Source organism: Neoarius graeffei, chromosome 12 (genome assembly GCF_027579695.1).
Source record: "Neoarius graeffei isolate fNeoGra1 chromosome 12, fNeoGra1.pri, whole genome shotgun sequence".
Classification (NCBI taxonomy): Eukaryota; Metazoa; Chordata; class Actinopteri; order Siluriformes; family Ariidae; genus Neoarius; species Neoarius graeffei.
The window spans coordinates 12,108,761-12,129,842 of record NC_083580.1 but is presented as its reverse complement, the minus strand read 5'-3'; the positions used below and the strand labels follow the sequence as shown (position 1 = coordinate 12,129,842).

The following is a 21,082-nucleotide window of genomic DNA, read 5'->3' as shown; positions in this document are numbered from 1 at the left end:
TTAGCACTAGGATGCACTGATGCTCATTCTGGAACTTGATGGCAAAACAGACAGTGAGCTGTCCTTCAGAGAAAATATCAGAGAAGAGGAACTACAGCATCTTTGTACAAGTAACCTGAAACACACACATTTGTGCTTTTCATGGGTATCTATCTATCTATCTATCTATCTATCTATCTATCTATCTATCTATCTATCTATCTATCTATCTATCTATCTATCTATCTATCTATCTATCTATCTATCTATCTATCTATCTATCTATCTATCTATCTATCTATCTATCTATCTATCTATCTATCTATCTATCTATCTATCTATCTATCTATCTATCTATCTATCTATCTAGGACAGCTTCATCGTCCAAGATGCCATGGTACACCACTACACATGTCTGTCTAGTATCAGTCTCTCCATCACAGCAACCCTGTCAAGTTTGGTGTCCCTGTCAAGCATGTCAAAAAACATAAGGCGGGGATGCCCGCGTCCTCGATCTCCATGCTTCGGGTCCCAGAACAGCAGCTTGTGCGTCAGGAGGTCGTCATGTCATCTTATGTGGCCTGCGAGCTTCATCCTCCTCTCTTGGATTTTAGTGGTAGCACTGGGTAGGTTCCCATAGACTATTTTGTTGTCGATCTTGTCAAACCAGCTGATGTTGAGCGCCATTCGTCGCATGTTTGTATAACAGCCGTCAATGCGTGTAGCGAGCACGTTCGGTATGGTCCATGTTTCCGACCCATACAGGAGAATGGATGCTACTGTGGCCTGCAAAAGTCTGATCTTTGACTCTCAACACTGTTTTCATATTACTCATTATTCAACACTGTACTCATAATCTGTCTAGGGAAAAAAGGGAAAATGGTATAAATGCATAGCTAGTGAGCATAAACTGATAAAGTGCCACAACAAGGTTATTTCATTGTGATCAGGGCTGGCCCAATTGTCAATAAAATAAAAATAAATCAAATAAATGAAGAAAATTTTATTTAAACAAAAAGGGCAACATTTATTTTCCTATTCTTTATCCACTTAAATATTCCTTTCGTTAAGTAACTATAAAAAATAACCTTTTGTTTAATTTTCTTAATAATCAAAAGGAATTATTTACCCACATTTTTAAAGTTTGGAATAAAATATAATCGCCTAATAACTAAAATATTCCTTTTTAAAAAAATAAAAATTGAATAACAAATAGGCCTTTTCTTGAGAAACTTTTATGAACATTTGTCCGACATCCATTTCCTTCTCTTTTCTTTAGCTTTCAGGAATCTTTAAAAACAGAGCTCTGCTTTCTTGTTAAAACTATTTGTACAGTCAATTGCACAACAGCTCTTTCTCATTTTAGATCTGGTTTTTGTGTGTTTTTGCGGCATTAGAGCTGTGCTACTTCCGCCTAATGTGAAGTCATGTACATTCCCGCTATTGTACAATCTTATACATACAGGACACTTTTTCCATGGAATAAAAATTCATTCTGTTCCCTTCTTGTGGGTTTTATTAATTTGGTTTGATAGCATGTGATATTATTAGCATATCGCTTATCCTATGTGTATTATGTCACCCTATCCAATGGAGAATGCGTGTTGAAGATGGTCTTACGATCTTGCATGGTTGTCAAGACGAAAATGTAAAACTTCCGCACTAGCGAGCGACTGTGACAATTTGTAAACAAGCATGGCCACCAGGTTTGCTTCATTAAGCATGGAAGATTTTGAGAGAATTTTGAAAGAGAAAGATGCACTGAACACCCGAAAGGAATGTGTATGTACTGTATTATAATAATAATAATATTGGCTGGCTTTTTTTCTTGGTATATCAGATATATTCCATTCAGCTAGCATGATATTGAACGAGTCGAAGATGAGTAGCTGAATGGAATATATCTGATATACCATTTTAAAAAGAAAGCCAGAAATTATTATTATTATTATTATTATTATTATTATTATTATTGCTCACTCTGCTGTCTAAACAGCACAGTTGCAACTAGAAAAAAAAACTAATAGATTATGCATCCTGATAATCTCAATACATTTTTTACTTAATTGATTCAAAACATCATAAATTTGTATCACGATTTATCATTGCACAATATATCGTTACATGCCTACCAAATACATTGTAATATTTATAAAGTAGCATCATATCATGCATTTTCACACAAAGCAGTATTAAATCCATACTATTTCTTTCACCAGTCAACACTGATTATGGTTTATGATGTTATGTAGAGTAGTTATTGTTCAGTTGCGTGAATCATAACAGTCATTACAGTGGGCTTAAAAAATTGAAAAAACAAACAAACAAACAAACCAACCAACCCAATAACAGACCTTTAAAAAAGACGATCTTATGATCTCCAGGTCTCTCATACACAGCGTCGATGCTATCCAGGTTAGCAGGCAGACCTCTCCAGAAGCGATGGATCTGAGTCGGCCTCAATGACACCAGGTGCTTATCTCGAGTCAGTCGCCAAAAATATTTCCCTAAAAAAAGAGCACACGAATGGAGCCCATCATTCCATTACGTGGATTTCTGGCTAAATACAGGTTTGCTTTTATCTGTTGGCTCCAGCTGTTTCAAAGTTACCACTTTATATTTCAGCTCAAACGTCAGGATCAGTGATCTGATACTTTCAGCATGAAGTTTACTTATACTACAGCGCTTCAATTATTCAGAAGATGCTGATTCATTTCTCAAACAGCAGTTTATGTTTCTATAGTAACAACTTATCCAAAAACCGGTGTTGTAGATGCTCCAAATTAAAAGGTACATTATTAGCTCAGGGCGGCACGGTGGTGTAGTGGTTAGCGCTGTCGCCTCACAGCAAGAAGGTCCTGGGTTCGAGCCCCGGGGCTGGCGAGGGCCTTTCTGTGTGGAGTTTGCATGTTCTCCCCGTGTCCGCGTGGGTTTCCTCCGGGTGCTCCGGTTTCCCCCACAGTCCAAAGACATGCAGGTTAGGTTAACTGGTGACTCTAAATTGACCGTAGGTGTGAGTGTGAATGGTTGTCTGTGTCTATGTGTCAGCCCTGTGATGACCTGGCGACTTGTCCAGGGTGTACCCCGCCTTTCGCCCGTGGTCAGCTCGGATAGGCTCCAGCTTGCCTGCGACCCTGTAGAGGGATGGAGCGGCTGGAGATAATGAGATGAGATGAGATTATTAGCTCATCTGGCTGACAGGCGATGAGCTTATGCCATCATGTGTTGTCCGTCGTCCTTTTGGCGTCATCCACGTTTCACAAAAATCGCTTCTTCTCTCTCAAATCTTCACCAATTTTTATTCTTTTTGGCAGAAAGGTAGGTCTGCCTGGGATGCATATGGCTTCTACCCAAATTTGCATAATTGCAATTAATAATGAAGATATGGAGTAATTAAGCCCTAACGAACAGTTTCCACACAAATTGCTTCTGCTCCCTCAATTCTTCACCGATTTTGATTCTTTCTGGCATGAAGGTAGGGGTGCCTAGGGTGTATATAACTTCTACCCAGATTTGCTTAATTACAATTATTAATGAAGTTATGGACTAATTAAGCCTTAATGAGCAGTTCAACAAAAATCGCTTCTTCTCCGTCAATTCCTCGCCGTTTTGGATTCTTTCTGGCAAATAGGTCGGTATTCCTAGGGTGGATATAGCTTCTATATATAGCTTGTATATAGTGTATATAGCTTGCAACATTTATTGCGCAAGGTGGCCCACTTTAGATTGTTCCTCCTGGATGAGACGGGGCCGGAGTGAGTTACACTGTCATTGACGGTATCATTGTTGATATTGTGTTTATTTAGCATTTTTTTGAAGGAGTCTCAAATGTCAATGCTTTGTAACAATCAGGCGTACAGCTGTAACTTTAAATTTTCCAGTAAGGGAGAATCTTCTGGACTCTTCGAGGGCTTTGTGCTTCGCATGAAAAAAGGGCTGATTAGGAAATGACTGTTTATAGCTGCTATAAAGTAAGTGATAATAGGACAGTCGACACCATTAAAGGCAACTATAAATGGATAAAAAAGTACAATGTATCATTCTTTAATGTAGAAAAAATCGTTACTCTCGGCAAATTGCTGCTGTATAGGTGAAATAAAGCATTTTGAGAAGTTCTGTACTCGCAAAATAGCCAACTTTGTAGTGGTAAGCTGCACCACACAATCTCGTCATTGATTCCCCCCCCGTATCAGCATGGCCTGTCATGTTTTATTCCTTACATATCTAATTTAGTGTCTGATTGTAGCAAGAATGCACAACTTCGTTATGAGTTCATATCGACTGCGCTCTGGTTCACCGGTCCAAGCCTTTACCTTTGAAAAAGAAGGCCTCCCCTCGGATTTGAGCCACTGCATCAAAGTGACTGGTACATCTGTCAGGGGCATCGCGTGCTGGCCTGAACGAAAAAGCAGAAAAAAGAGAAAGAACAAATGAGGAAAGAAAAAAACACTGACAGTGCTGCTCACTATCAGATGACAGTGAAGAATATGCAGCCTTTCTTCCTATTGATCTTTTGGACTATAAACAGAGCCTGGGTGTGTAAGTGTGTACAACCGTGCAGTCAAGTATGCATTCATTTCAAGCTTGCTATATTTGCCCAGACAGCATGATTGATCAAAATTTAAAGGCAGATGCTATCACCTACTTGCAGAAAAGGGTCTTTGCATGCATTATCCTTCGGCTTATGACCTGTTGTGTTTGCTTTGCTAATGATAAAGATTAAGATCTTTTTTTTTTTTTGCGAGATAGCACTCACTGTGCACCGTATTAACCAAGATCTTCATTCACAGCTTATTAAGAAAGCGCTCAGGGATTAAGATATTACTGTAAAGACCTTGAGTAGGGGGCGGCACGGTGGTGTAGTGGTTAGCGCTGTCGCCTCACAGCAAGAAGGTCCTGGGTTCGAGCCCCGGGGCCAGCGAGGGCCTTTCTGTGTGGAGTTTGCATGTTCTCCCCGTGTCCGCGTGGGTTTCCTCCGGGTGCTCCGGTTTCCCCCACAGTCCAAAGACATGCAGGTTAGGTTAACTGGTGACTCTAAATTGACCGTAGGTGTGAATGTGAGTGTGAATGGTTGTCTGTGTCTATGTGTCAGCCCTGTGATGACCTGGCGACTTGTCCAGGGTGTACCCCGCCTTTCGTCCGTAGTCAGCTGGGATAGGCTCCAGCTTGCCTGCGACCCTGTAGAAGGATAAAGCGGCTAGAGATAATGAGATGAGATGAGACCTTGAGTAGGATAAATCCAAATTTATTTACAGTTATGGTCAGAAGTTTACATACAGTGACATGAATGTCATCTTGGATATGAATGTCATGGCAATATTTGGGCTTTCAGTAATTTCTCTGAACTGTTCTTTTGCTGTGGCAGAATGTACAGCATACAGTACACCTAATATTTGGGTAAAATGTCTCTTTGTAAGATTCACCTTGACCAAACATTTTTGTTTACCATGAACAAGCTTCTGGCAGAATTCTGGTTGGATATTTCACGACTCTTTAGGGTAGAATTGGTAGAGTTCAATAAAAAAATTTTTTTTCTTGGCATAGACTCGACTTATAAGCACGGTCCATATATTTTCAACAGGGTTGAAGTCAGGATATGTTTTGAGCTTAATGTTAGCCTGCTTTATCCTCCACAACCAGCTCTGATGCATGTTTGGGTTCACTATCCTGTTGTAACTCCCAAGTCGTGTTCAAGTTTCTGATGGTTTATGCTGAAGAATTCTGAGGTAGTCCTCCTTCTTCATTATTCCATCCACTTTGTGCAATGAACCAGTTCCACTGGCAGCAAAACAGCCCCAGAGCATGATGATCCTACCACCACCACCAGCTGGTACAGTGTCTCTCTGTACATGGTGGTCATTGTGGCCAAACAACTCAATCTTTGTCTCATCTGACCATACAGCTATCCTCCAGAAGGCTTTTTCTTTGTCCGTGTAGTCAGCTTCAAAATTTAGTTAAGCTTGAAGGTGTCAATTTTGGAGCAGGGGGTTATTTCTTGGATAGCAGCCTCTTAGTCCATGGTGAGATAAAACTCACTGAACTATAGACAGTGATCTATCAGCTTCCAGTTCATGGCAGAGCTGTGCCATGGTGGTTCCCAGGTTGTTCCTGACCATCCGAACCAATTTCCTTTCAGCTGAGGGTGACAGTTCGGGTTTTCTTGAAGCAAAGTGGCTTGGCAAAGTGATTACACCTCACAATAACTTGGATACAACTGTTTGAACTGATCTTGGAATTTGCAGTTGTTTAGAAATGGCTCCAAGAGACATTCCGAAGTTGTGTACATCTGTGATCCTCTTTCTCAGATCTGCACTGAGCTCCTTGGACTTTCCCATTGTATTGTGTGTTGGTCAATCCAGTGAGTGCTGTAAACAAACCCTTTTTATGAAGGCACAGAGAAGCTACCAGCTGTAGTCAATCATGATCACTAACAGGAAGTTAAGAGACCTCGGCCTTGACAAGATAAGAGATGTTTTGGAAGTTTCAGCACCTCTGAATTAATAATCTAAGTGAGCGTATGTAAATTTTTAACCCTGTATGTATAATTTTGACCCTGTGTTGAGTTCAGAAAACCCAAAGAAAATTAAAATTTGTGCACCAAATTATAGTGTTTTTTTTAATTAAAGATGTATGCTGTACAATCATTCTGCCGCAGAAAAAGAACAGTTCAAAGAAATTAATGAAATCCCAAACATTGCCATGATATTCATATCCGAGATGACATTCATGTCACTGTATGTAAACCACAACTGTACCCACTGTCTGTGAAGATGGAGAGAAAGACCAAGTGTCCACTGACAGCGAGACGAGGATTAAACCTTTTATTTGCTTCGTTCTGACTGTTACTTGGGTTATTATGGTCTTAAAAGAAAAGCCCACCCTGAAACAAATTACTTATGATTGTATTGAAATATTTATGATGGACTTCGTGCTAATTTGTTGACTGGTGCGGTATTTTCTATATCATACGACTCAGTTGAGACTCGGCAGAGATTCTGATCTACTAATTAACAAGCTACGAGATGCGAAGTACGATGGCGCTGATAGAAATATCGGCGTAGAAGTTTAAGCTTAAACTGGAAGCTGAATTGGACAGACTAAAGCGCCGCTGCATCACTCTCTTTAGGTACAACTGAAGCAAGGGCTAAACCCCACTGGCACTATGATCAATAGGGCGTCAAACAGCATGTTGGTAATGTACAAAATAGTTAACGAAAATGGAAATAGACCAACTTAGAATTTCATCACCTATCACGTATTAAGCTTAATAAGTCGTTCAGGGTGGATTGTCTCTTTCACATCATGGCACATGACTGTATTGAGTGTAGATCTACGCGTAGGAGTCAATCTGAAGGTGTACTCACGGCACTGTGGATTTGTTTTCTGGCAGGTCCATGAGAACAGGCGGATCGTCAGTATGAGACATGCCATCCGGATGAGCCGTGTGTGAGACTGAGTCCCGTACACCTGAGGAAAAGTCCCAAGTCAGAAAAAAAACAAACAAACAACAAAACTGATGTCTTTGATCATTTTCCAGACTCTGTGCACCGTCTGTCCCGTTTCCATCATCGCTTTCCTTATATGGTTAAAGCTTCCTGTTCTAGTTTCCATTGCCGTGATGGTTAATTAGTTCCATTTGCTGCTTGTTACACCTGTTCAGGAGTCTTGGTGGACTATAATTCAGAATTCAGTTACACATGTGGAATTGAAGTCAAAAGTCAAAGTCCCTCTCACGCCAGAATCTGGTCTTCCCAGGCAGTCTCCTGTCCCAGTACTAACCAACTCTTTAAGGCGTATGGGCGCAGCACCGATCTCCATTTCGATAGCCCTTGGCCTCTTGCCTATACAGCTAGGGTTATAGTAGGGGGTTATTCCTCTGGTAACCACAAGAGCTTGACTTCCCCACTCACATCTGTATTGTAGTGTGCCTTGCCAGATGGTAGTAGGTACCATTTTTATGATAGTCGGTACCATTTTTATGATAGTCTTTGGTATGACCCGACCACGAGTAGAACTCGCGATCTCCTGGTTGAGAGGTGGACACGCTAACCACTAGGCCAACTTGCAGTCATGGAATTGAAGTAGTGTAACTTTATAATAGACCGGTGTTTTATAAGGCAGACCTTTTGGCCAAGGCGGCACGGTGGTGTAGTGGTTAGCGCTGTCGCCTCACAGCAAGAAGGTCCGGGTTTGAGCCCCGTGGCCGGCGAGGGCCTTTCTGTGTGGAGTTTGCATGTTCTCCCCGTGTCTGCGTGGGTTTCCTCCGGGTGCTCCGGTTTCCCCCACAGTCCAAAGACATGCAGGTTAGGTTAACTGGTGACTCTAAATTGACCGTACTGTAGGTGGGAATGTGAATGGTTGTCTGTGTCTATGTGTCAGCCCTGTGATGACCTGGCGACTTGTCCAGGGTGTACCCCGCCTTTCGCCCGTAGTCAGCTGGGATAGGCTCCAGCTTGCCTGCGACCCTGTAGAAGGATAAAGCGGCTAGAGATAATGAGATGAGATGAGAGACCTTTTGGCCAAAGAATTAGCTAGTTGGCTAACAGATGCCTCACAAATCACATCAAAAAAAATTATTTGGTTATAGTCACTGGGTTATAAGATAGTACAGTACAATGTTTATTTCATTACGTCATAGGGAAGCCGTGGTGTAAAGGTTAGAGAAGCAGCTTTGGGACCAAAAGGTTGCTGGTTTGATTCCCTGAACCAGTAGGAATTGCTGAAGTGCCTTTGAACAAGGCACCTAACCCCAACTGTTCCCCAGGCTACTCTGGGTATGTTGTACGTCACTCTGGATAAGAGCGTCTGCTAAATGCCTGTAATGTCATTTCTTGGTCACATTTCAAAAATTGAAGCCAAAAAGTTATATTTGTAGACAAAATCACTTTTCTATGAAGTTTGGTCTGCCATATTTTTTTTCCACTGCTTGAGGAAAAAATAGGTAATGGGTAATAGGCGGCGCTGAGGATACGCTGATGTTGCGTTCAATTGGGGGCAGTTTGAAGGCATCTTAGAAGAAGGAAATGAAAGTAGGATCAGTTTCAAATGGTACTTGATGCCTCATTTCGAATGCACTCTGAGTAAAACGGAGGTGTGTCTCAGATACGTACTGACGACTACTACTTTCGGCTGTTCCAATTAGGGCTCGCTACAGCAAATAATATCCCTCCGTCTCCTCCTGTCCTCTGTATCTTCTTCTGTCACACCAACTGTCCTCATTTCCTCCTTCACCTCATCTTTGGTCTTCCTCTTTTCTTTCTACTTGCCATCTCCATCTCAATCATTCTTTCCCCAATATGCCCTGGATTTCTCCTCTGTACATGTCCAAACCATCTCAATCTGACCTCTCTCACTTTGTCTCCAAGCCGTCCTACATGTCCTGTCCCTCTAATATACTCATTTCTAATTCTGTTCAACTTTGTCAATCTCAATGAGAATCTCAGCATCTTCAACTTTACTGTCTCCAGTTCAGCCTCCTGTCTGAAATCCAGCCACTGAGGTGCACAAACCAGTGCATTCTTAGTGCCGGTCCTAAGCCCGGATAAATGGGGAGGGTTGTGTCACGAAGGGCATCTGGCGTAAAAAAGACATCATGCCAAATCAACAATGCGGATGATGAAAAAGAGTTACGTATGGACGTAACAGCATGCAAAATAGAAAAATAAATAAAATGCATAATAATAATACGATGAACGAAGTGCTATTTTATAAGTTGCTGATTACTGAAGATGGAAGCCATATTGTTAAACTAACCATATTTACAGTAATTAATGTGATGATTAGGACAATGAGTGCAGCAAAAATAACAAAAAAAACCACCTAAAACAAACAACAACAAAAACACTGACAGTATACTTGACTGCTTTTAGATTTACTACAATGTGTAGCACATTCTCATTTAGATACATTGTACTGTATTAGTTGTTTTTTTTTAATTGTCTTGCTTTTATGTTACTCCATATTATATTTGATAGCAAAGAAAACAGAAGTCATTTCCTTCTTCAATCCACGTATTCCTTTTTTCAGGTTGAAAAACGTGTCATTTTTAAAGGCAATTGTCCAGCACGGTGATGTAATGGTTAGCACTGTCGCCTCACAGCAGGTTCTGGGTTCGAGCCCCGTGGCCGACGGGGACCTTTCTGTGTGAAGTTTGCATGTTCTCCCCGCGTCTGCGTGGGTTTCCTCCGGGTGCTCCATTTTCCCCCGCAGTCCAAAGACATGTGGTTTGGTTAACATGGGGCAGCCATGGCCTGAAAGTTGGGCTAAAGTGCCCTTGAGCAAGGCACCTAACCTCCAACAGCTCCCTGGGCACTGTAGCATAGCCGCCCACTGCTCTGTGTATGTGTGTGTGCTCATTGCCCACTTGTGTGTGCATCATGTGTGTGTTCATGGCTTCAGATGGGTTAAATGCAGAGGAGGAATTTCACTGTGCTTGAGTGTACGTGTGACAAATAAAGGCTTCTTGTTCTTGTAGATGCTATTCAAAAGGGTGAAATATCTGGCAACCTTGGAGACGTGAAATCACACCTGTCAACCCTCCCGTTTTTCCCGGGAAATCCCTTATTTTGACTTATTTCCCGCTGTCTTCCCGTTTTTTTTTATTTTCCCGAAAATATCCCGTATTTTTACATTATATAAAAGTCCCGTATTTTCACAATATATAAAAGTCGGTAGGTCCAGAATTCATGACGCGCCTCTGACAGGAGTTTACAGCAGGAAGTCGGGCCATGAATTCACGTCCCCGCCCTCTCAGGCATCAGTAATTACAGAACTCCGTCCGGAGGCGAGGCTGAACAAGTGATTAGGTCCAGTGTTGCCAGATTGGGAGGTTTCCCGCCCAAGTTGGACGGTTTCAAGTGCATTTTGGCGGGTTTTGAACATAATTTGGGCTGGAAAACGTCAGCAGTATCTGGCAACACTGATTAGGTCTGAGGTGAAGATGGCGATGCTAATAGCTAAAAAAAACATTAGCCTCTCTTTCTTTGATGATTTCAACAAGTGCATGGCTGGAATGCTCCCAGACTCTTCCCTCGCAAAGAAATTTTCCATAGGGAAAACGAAAGCCTCCCAAATAATCAAAGGTAAGCTACACATGTTTACATTAAGTATGTCCTGGCTAAGACCTCATAAATAGCCTAGTGTAAACTAATTGGTGTATTAACTGTTTTATCCACTCATTGTCTATTTTATTTTCTATCTGAAACTTACCCATTTTAAATCACTCTTGGTTTAATATCTTATATTACTCTTTATTACTCTATCTATCTATCTATCTATCTATCTATCTATCTATCTATCTATCTATCTATCTATCTATCTATCTATCTATCTATCTATCTATCTATCTAGTGTTCCGAGGCCATGACTATGGTAAAACCATAATAAATTGCAATGGAATTTAATTTATTGACTAGTTATATAATGACCTTTCTTATTTTAACATAAGATACATATTTTAGCCCTTAATTTGGGAAATAACTGGTACCACTGAAAGCAAATAAAAATAAATGTATAGTTTATTCACAAATGCACTCTATAAACCATAAGCATATTGAATTTGGGTCTTGGCTATCACCAACATGCACCAGAGTACAGGCAATCACAAATACTAGATAGAAAATTGCCCCCCATTCAACTACACACCCACTTTTGGTGGAGGGTATGACTTTCCGAAATTTTCCCTTTTTTTGAGTTAAAAATCTGGGAAATATCCCTTTTTTTCAAACCTCAAAGTTGACAGGTATGCGTGAAATACATATGGAAGTGATTTGCATCATCTAAATGTCGCACTCAGAAAACTGACTCAAGCAGGTACCTTGATAAACTCTTACTATGATTATGTTTCTCCATGTAAATAATGATGTAACATTTGGAGTTAAGTCGCCAGCTCTGAACACTCTGTATGTATTGCATATTTCCTGCGTGGCTTTGTTGATCTGTGTACGTCCCCAATGCTTATCTTCACTGTTTATCAGTCTCACTGTTCTTTTTATTTTTTCCCCCCCAAAACATAAACTTTGCCCCACTTGATTTTTGTCTGCCAGTGTTCTGACCCTCGACGTGAACTTTTTATACGCTTATTGGATTTCTCTGAATAAACACGTCAGTCAACTTGACACAGAATTTGAGATGATTTAAAAACAACTTCAGCTCCTCATTTAGATCAGAAGTGGAAAATACATGGTGGCAGAACAGCGCATTTGATTTCGCCATTCTGCATGCTTTAGGAGCGTGTAATTATGCTGTACGGAAATGATGAATTTTCTAATAACAAATGAATATCAGGAGGGGCTGGGTGGCATTATGTAAATGAAATTAGGTTAAATGATCACCGCTAGATCTCATTAATCGTTGGTTATGTGAGCGTTTTCGGTGAGGCATTTCCTTAATCAATGTGAGTAATGCAGACAAACTTTTATTCAAACATGAACTTAATCTGTCACATGGATTTATTTGAAGAAATATGGAGTCTCGGCCATGGCAGGGGTTCATGGCTTAACCCGAGTTCACCAGAGGTCTCAGGACGTTGCAGCTCACCATCCATCCATCCATCCAATCTTAATGTTTTCTCCCTCCCTCCCTCTATCTCTCTCGCTCCTTTCCTCCCCCTGCTCTCCCTGTCTGACAAAGCCTGTACACACAGTGGCATGCTGAGTTGTGATAACTTTGGTCTGAGCTTCTGAGACGGCCCATTAAATCCCAGAGTTCTCCATCTGTCACAGCACCGCCAGGTAATTACATCAATAATCCCCTAATATAAAGAAATCTGTTCTTCAGTCTGCAGCACTATTCTCAGCCTCATGTCTCTGGTCCACAGGTTCATACATCCCCCTTTTCTCCAACATGGTCCTGGTGTTGCTCCGGAGACCATTTTAAGGAACTGGTCCATGTTTAAAAGCCGAGCAGTCATGTAGGCAGATGTGGGAATTTCATAATGTATGGTGTTTGTGTGGATATTTTAAGAACAACTTTATTCATCACACATCTGTCTGTCGCCGTTCTCACAGTTGAGGGTCGGCAGTCCAGGAAGCCATCAACTAGCTTCCCTGAATTCTCTTGGGTGATTATAGCACACCAAAGGGATCCAAACCCTCATCTGGTGGCAGGTACACGTACACACCTATGGGCAATTTAGAGTAGCCAATCGACCTAATCCACATGTCTTTGGACTGTGGGAGGAAACCCACGCAGGCACAGGGAGAACATGCAAACTCCACACAGAAAGGCCCCTGTCAGCCACTGGGCTCTAACCCAGAACTTTCTTGCTGTGAGGCGACACTGCCAACCACTACACCACCGTGCCGCCCATCATCACACGTACACTTGTTAAACTCCTTTCTGCATTTAACCCATCTGAAGCAGTGAACACATACATGCACACAAGCAAAGCACACATGCTCAGAGCAGTGGGAAGTCACACTACAACACCCAGGGAGCAGTTGGGGGTTAGGTACCTCGCTCAAGGGCACCTCAGCCTAAGACAACCTCATGCTAACCTAACAGCATGTCTTTGAACTGTGGGGGAAACTGGAGCACACAGAAAGGCCCCTGTCAGCCACTGGGCTCAAACTCAGAACCTTCTTGCTGTGAGGTGACAGGTCTAACCCTCCACTCCACTTCACCACCGTGCAGCCCATTTACCACCCATTTCCTAAAATACAAACGTATTGTCTTGTAGTTGCTTCCTCTTTCCATCCTCATGTCTTTTTAATAGTGGTTATAGAAATAATTTGAGTTGCTTAAACGTTCAGGACAAGTCCTTTCCTTGTCAAGAGAGGTTACGTTCACTTCCTGGTTACATCCTGATTTTAAAAAGTAGAAACAGCTCATGGACTTCTACTCATTGCGAAGTCTTGCCATTCCTTGTCTTTGAGTAAGTGAAACTTCTTTATATTAATTAATTGTCTTACCTCATTTTGTACTTATGCCTTGCATTTTGGATTTGTCTCAGGCTTGCCTTTTAGACGGCACGGTGGTGTAGTGGTTAGCACTGTTGCCTCACAGCAAGAAGGTTCTGGGTTCGAGCCCAGCGGCCAACAGGGGCCTTTCTGTGTAGAGTTTGCATGTTCTCCCCGTGTCTGTGTGGGTTTCCCCCACAGTCCAAAGACATGCAGTTACGTAGATTAAAACGGGATGGCCTTGGGCTCAAGCACCCAAGAGTGGCGGCGTGCATGTACGCAGTGACTTTGCTGTCCTATGATGAACTAAATTTTGTTGTACATTTGTGCAATGACAATAAAGGTATTCTATTCTATTCTCAATGTGTTCTTTATGACCGACTGTGTGACAGTCTGTGCACAATTTTTCACATTTTCCTCCAGATTCTCGGTTTTTTCCTTCCTCGCAAAAGCATGCCAACAGATGGGTTGGCCACTCAAGAATGTGTTCCTGGAATAGGTGACAGATTCCTTCTGGCACTGACCAATTTTACACACCAGCTCTGTCGCCAGCACAGGTGCAGGTGTTAACTGCGATCAGATGTGCCTGCTGAGAGGATACCCAGCGTCACCCACAGTACCCACTGATTGCTGCAAATATTTATGGAGGACAAAACAGACAGACATATAACAAAGCAACAGTCTGTGTCTACTTGGAAATGTATTATAACATTTATTTGTCTGTCAGCCATGGCAGTGTCTCTTTATCTCCTCTAATGAGTTTTTGGTTTCTAACCGGTGACACTGTGCAGAAATCTGAGACTGACGCAAAAGAAAAAAAAAAGTGGGCACTTGTCTCATGAGATTTATTGCACATTTTTGACAAATAACATTTTGTCTTTGGTTTAAATAACTGAGGGGAAGAAGAGAAAAATGTAAAATGGTCAGGACAGAGAAGAAAAGGACTGTAGAAAGAAGACAAACAGGACTAAAACCTCAACAAAAACAAGAATGTACAGTGGTGCTTGAAAGTTTGTGAACCCTTTAGAATTTTCTATATTTCTGCATAAATATGACCTAAAACATCAGATTTTCACACAAGTCCTAGAAGTAGATAAAGAGAACCCAGTTAAACAAATGAAACAAAAATATTATACTTGGTCATTTATTTATTGAGGAAAATGATCCAATATTACATATCTGTGAGTGGCAAAAGTATGTGAACCTCGAGGACTAACAGTTAATTTGAAGGTGAAATTAGAGTCAGGTGTTTTCAATCAATGGGATGACAATCAGGTGTGAGTGGGCACCCTGTTTTATTTAAAGAACAGGGCTCTATCAAAGTCTGATCTTCACAACACATGTTTGTAGAAGTGGATCATGGCATGAACAAAGGAGATTTTGAGGACCTCAGAAAAAGCATTGTTGATGCTCATAAGGTCACAAAACCATCTCTAAAGAGTTTGAACTCCACCAATCCACAGTCAGACAGATTGTGTACAAATGGAGGAAATTCAAGACCATTGTTACTCTCCCCAGGAGTGGTTGACCAACAAAGATCACTCCAAGAGCAAGGCGTGTAATAGTCGGCGAGGTCACAAAGGACCCCAGGGTAACTTCTAAGCAACTGAAGGCCTCTCTCACATTGGCTAATGTTCATGAGTCCACCATCAGAACACTGAACAACAATGGTGTGCATGGCAGGGTTGCAAGGAGAAAGCCACAGTTCTCCAAAAAGAACATTGCTGCTTGTCTACAGTTTGCTAAAGATCACGTGGACAAGCCAGAAGGCTATTGGAAAAATGTTTTGTGGATGGATGAGACCAAAATAGAACTTTTTGGTTTAAATGAGAAGCATTATGTTTGGAGAAAGGAAAACACTGCATTCCAGCATAAGAACCTCATCTCATCTGTGAAACATGGTGGTGGTAGTATCATGGTTTGGGCCCGTTTTGCTGCATCTGGGCCAGGATGGCTTGCCTTTATTGATGGAACAATGAATTCTGAATTATACTGAGTTATGTCTCAAACCGCCGGCTGTGCAGGTGGTTTGGGACATACCAGCGCTCTGTGTGGCAGTGCGTCTGTGTTCGCTTTGTGGAACCATGGCGTGGTGTTCCGAGTGATGTTGCCTGGTGCCACCGCGGTGGCTGTGCTGGCAGTGTGGTACTTGTTTTCGTGCACCTTTTGGTGGGACTGTGGCTTCTACACCATTGGAATGACAACCTGACCTTTATTTGGTGGACTTTTTTTTCTTTCCTGTAATTGTAACGCGACCTTGGGTTTTGAGAAAGGTGCTATATAAATTGAAATTATTATTATTATTATTATTATTATTATTATTATTATACCAGCAAATTCTAAAGGAAAATGGTCAGGACATCTGTCCATGAACTGAATCTCAAGAGAAGGTGGGTCATGCAGCAAGACAACGACCCTAAGCACACAAGTTGTTCTACCAAAGAATGGTTAAAGAAGAATAAAGTTAATGTTTTGGAATGGCCAAGTCAAAGTCCTGACCTTAATCGAATGGAAATGTTGTGGAAGGACCTGAAGCGAGCAGTTCATGTGAGGAAACCCACTGTGGCAGCAGGGATGTGGCCGAGCTGCAGTCTGTGAATGGAGGGCGGAGTCTGGGAAGGTGAGTGGTCGTATCGCTACACCTGTTGTCAATTAATGTGTGTCTCTTACAGTGACGGCGCCCTGTAAAAGGAGTGAGAGGAATAGAGGAGGGGAGATCGGGGACCAGAACACGATGGTGTCTGTGTGTGTATGAGTGTCTGTGTATGTCCCCAAACAAAAAGAGTTGCGCTGAAAAGCCAAATAAAGTGAACTTGAAGCAAATAACAGCCTGCCGTACTTCTGTGCTCCACCCACATCTGGGCAGTTTCTACACCCACCAACATCCCAGAGTTGAAGCTGTTCTGTACGGAGGAATGGGCTAAAATTCCTCCAAGCCGGTGTGCAGGACTGATCAACAGTTACCGGAAACGTTTAGTTGCAGTTATTGCTGCACAAGGGGGTCACACCAGATACTGAAAGCAAAGCTTCACATACTTTTGCCACTCACAGATATGTAACATTAGATCATTTTCCTCAATAAATAAATGACTAATAGGGTGGTCCCGAAATGTATGGGAAAAATTTTTTTTTACCAAAACATTCCGACCACCCTACCATTTTTTTACATAGACTAAAAGAAGGCAACAAGCAACATTTTAGAAAAATTGGTTAATATTTAGAGGTGCCACACGAGTTTGCAAATCGGGTTAAGCCATTAACATTAGTTGGTGCGTAGACTGTTGCAGAGAAGATCTCAAACCCCCAAAAAGTCACAGCTCTAGAGGGAATATGCCACTTCTATGAAAAAGAAGAGGCAGGAAGAGTTTATAGACTGATAGAAGGTTAACTTTCATGCACTAAGGGGTTCTTAAACAATGAGCACTGATCGTAATATGCTGATGAAGTTGTGAATGTTTTTCTTTCTATGTTTTTCAGATGGCTAGCAACAGTAATACAAGTAGTACCGGTGGTGCAAAGCACAACACCAGAAAGGACAATTATGTTTGGTTGATTGGTCCCACTTCCAAGGAACTGTCTGGGAGAAAGCTTCCTTCTGCTAGGGAAGTCCTTAGTGTGTTCTTTTATCTCCACAAGATACCATAATACCGAAGGGTTTAGAAAATCACAGACAAGTAATAGCTATTGTTACTTTGAACACAGGAAGTTATATTACTGTATTGTTTGTATTAATATGAAACAGTTAATGTCACATTATTTTATATTGTGTCTTGAGTGAAAACTTTAATGGCTTTGTGGCACCTCTAAACATTGAACAATCTTAACCAAATTTCGCACAATAACTTCTTTTAGGCAATGTAAAAAAAGGTAAGGTGGTCATAACAAAATCCTAAAAAAAAAAAAAAAATTTGGGACCACCCTAATGACCAAGTATAATATTTTTGTCTCATATTTTTAACTGGGTTCTTTTTATCTACTTTTAGGACTTGTGTGAAAATCTGATGAGGTTTTAAGTCATATTTATGCAGAAATATAGAAAATTCTAAAGGGTTTACAAACTTTCAAGCACCACTGTATATAGCAGTACTTGGGGTGAATAGTTCGAGTCATTTTTTTTTGGAGGCACTCAATGTTAAATCTTTGTTAAAATGTTAATCTTTACTTGTGATAAATGTTATGGTTGCTTTATAATTATTCACAGCCCATTAATCTGAATAGGTAATACAGTACCGTAAAAGATTGCACATGACATTATTATGTATAATTATGAGCTATTATGATGCATTATTAAAGTTTATAAAATTTCTTCCCAAGAATCATTTCCAACCTCCAAAGTTTTACACAGTTACAATGATTTATGAATATGGCCTCAGAGAAAGTGTGACGAAGACATTTAATTAGAACCTAGGGCCGTCAGCCAATGGAAAATATTTCTCCTGGGCCAAAAGTTCCAGTGTATGTGAAGAACAGAGAAATTCAGTAGGGTGCAGGAGCAAGTGAGTTAAAATTTAGAAGGTGAACAACGAGTCAGAAAGAGAGAAGGCAAGCTGAGAGCTGCACAGTGAAGAAAGTGATGATTTATTCTTACCATAAAGCTGCCAGACTCTGACCTTGTCTTCATAAGGGAGATCGTACTTGAGTGGGTCTCCTACCGGCCCCTGGTAGTACGGACGCATGATGGACTCCATAGCAGACGTATGTGCGAGTCCGATGGCGTGGCCAAACTCATGGACTGCCACAGCAAACAGATCCATGCCATGAGAATCTACAACACAGAACAGTCACACCGTTTCTGGATTAAGACGTTTCAGTCAGGTGCACTTTAAAATGACCTCCCTGATGAACAGAGGATAATCATTCAGGACCCAGAGTTGCATAAGAGTCTAAATTGGGATGTAGTGTGCTTGAATGTGAAGGGGAAACTGCCACACTCTCACCTTATTCATTGTTGAAAGTTCTTTGTTCTCATATTAATGTCTATAGTTGGATGGTTGGGAAAGGTTCAATCAGACATAAAGGCTTTCCATTAAATGGCCCGAGACATAGCAGATAGACCTACTCTCATCATGCCAGAAAACTGTCAATCAAATGTGAGGGCAGAGAGGATAAAAGAGAGAATTGAGCTGTGTGTATATTATATGTTATTCTATCCACATTCACTGGATATGAGCAGTCATGCACTCTGATTGGCTACTCTACTACTAAGATATCAGCTAATAGACCGTGAGTAGCGAAAAACCAAATGGCGCTGCATGTTGCTGAACCAACCGAGGACGAAATAAAACTATTCGAAAACAAAACCCTCCAAAAAATACAAAAGAAAGCAACAAAATATGGAATGAATTTATTTGATGGTAAGAACGCATCCATTTTTAAAGATTATTATTATTATAGCATTTTCCCGCAAATTTCTACTGTCATTTCACTGGTTTGTTTACATTCTAAGCGGAAATGATTTTGTCGGACGTTTTGTATAAAGTTTTTATTTATCGAATTTGCAAAAAATAAAAATGCTCTGTTTTTCAAAATCCAGTGAATGAGGATAGAATAAAACAGTTATTCCACTCAATCTTGTCATACATGGCTTAGAGCCAACTTGGTGCTATGCACTGCCTGGAATGCTACAACAACAACAAACAAATTTGCATGAACAGGATGTTTCATCCAACTTTTGTATGGGTGCAAGTGAATGGTCAAATATGAAGCTTGCAGGACAAAGATGCTGCACAATGCATTTACAGCATAGATTCAATTCATCCTTAGTAACTGCCTGGTCAATTAGGCTACTAGTTAGCTTACATTTTGGGAAACTGAATTTGTTCGAAAACACTGTGGGCACCTACAATCAAAAATAACAACTGCACAAGTGGGATTTAAAACTTTATAAACTGGATGTGATGTAGCTGAGGTTGAGGAACCTTCAGAGCCACAATTCACAGACCATGTTGGCAGTGCTGGTTTCGGTTTAGATCATGACCATGTCTGGTTTCAATCTGAATACAGATACAGAGCCCGCCATGATTACTGGCACCCCTTGTAAAGATTAGTATAAAGGGTTAGAAAAAAAAATCCATGTTTTGGTGAAGTCGCTTCATCTCACACTGAAAAAAAAAAGAGAAAAATCCAGCCTGTAATGGAAATAAATCTATTCAGAGAAAAACAAATCCCTCACCAAGAAATAACTTTCAACAAAAAACACATGGACATTATAGTGAACACAATGTAACTAAAACATGTTTCCCATTTCAATTGTACAGTATTTTTGAGTTGATTGGAGCGTGTAGGAACTTTCAAGCTGTAACCCATGACTTCCTGATTAACTGGGGAACAAATATGAGGTGACACAAAAGGCCAAATTTCCTCAACATCAACATGGGAAAAATAAGAAAACACACAAACCAAATGAGGGAGGAGGGAGAAGTGTGTTGACCATAAATCAGGGAATGGTGATAAAAAAAAAATAGCTACTCACCTGAAAATGTCCATTTCACAAAAATGTTAGGGCAAGAATAAAAAAAGTGGACACCAACTGGAACGGTTACAAACTTGCCTGGAAGAGGATCCAAGTTTATTTTCCTCCCACATACAGTGAGGAGGAGGGTAAGAGAGGCAACAAAAAAAAAAATCCTCAAGGATCACTGTTGGTGAATTCCAAGAAAAAGTAAAATCTTGGGGGTTTCTAAGTCTCCAAAACCTCCATCAGACGCCACCTCCATGTCAACAGATTATTTGGAAGTTTTGGTAGAAAAAGCCTTTTCTGTCAGTTAACCACAAACGTAAGTACCTGAAGTTTGCAAAACGCTACTATAACGTTGACTGGAACCATGTTCTCTGGTCTGATGTAATAAAAATGGAGCTTTTGGCAATAAACACTCCAGGTGGGTTTGGTGTAAAAAGAAGGATGACTATAATGAAAAGAACCCAATCCCAGTTGTAAAATATGCTGGAGGTTCTGTGATGTTTCGGGGCTGTTTTTCCTCCAAAGGCCCTGGAAACCTTGTTAGGATACATGGCATCATGGACTCCATGAAACACCAGGACATTTAAAATCAGAATCTAGCTACCTCTGCCAGGAAACTCAAACCGGGTCGTTATTGGCTCTTCCAGCAGGACAATGATCTGAAGCATATGTCCAAATCAACACAATCAAGCTTCTGCCCTGGCCATCTCAGTCCCCTGACCTGAACTCCATTGAAAACCTGTGG

At 41.0% G+C, this 21,082-nt stretch overlaps 1 protein-coding gene across 1 annotated transcript in view; it reads right to left on the bottom strand.

Annotated features, from left to right (window-relative positions):
• mmp17a (matrix metallopeptidase 17a) overlaps positions 1-21,082 on the bottom strand; it is a 217,060-nt gene that overhangs the window by 26,883 nt on the left and 169,095 nt on the right. Inside the window, exons 5-8 of the mRNA XM_060935516.1 lie at positions 18,466-18,642; positions 7,344-7,446; positions 4,293-4,375; positions 2,334-2,486 (exon numbers count right to left, since the gene is read on the bottom strand). Coding sequence (XP_060791499.1) covers positions 2,334-2,486; positions 4,293-4,375; positions 7,344-7,446; positions 18,466-18,642 — 516 coding nt within the window. The remainder of the gene's footprint in view (positions 1-2,333; positions 2,487-4,292; positions 4,376-7,343; positions 7,447-18,465; positions 18,643-21,082) is intronic.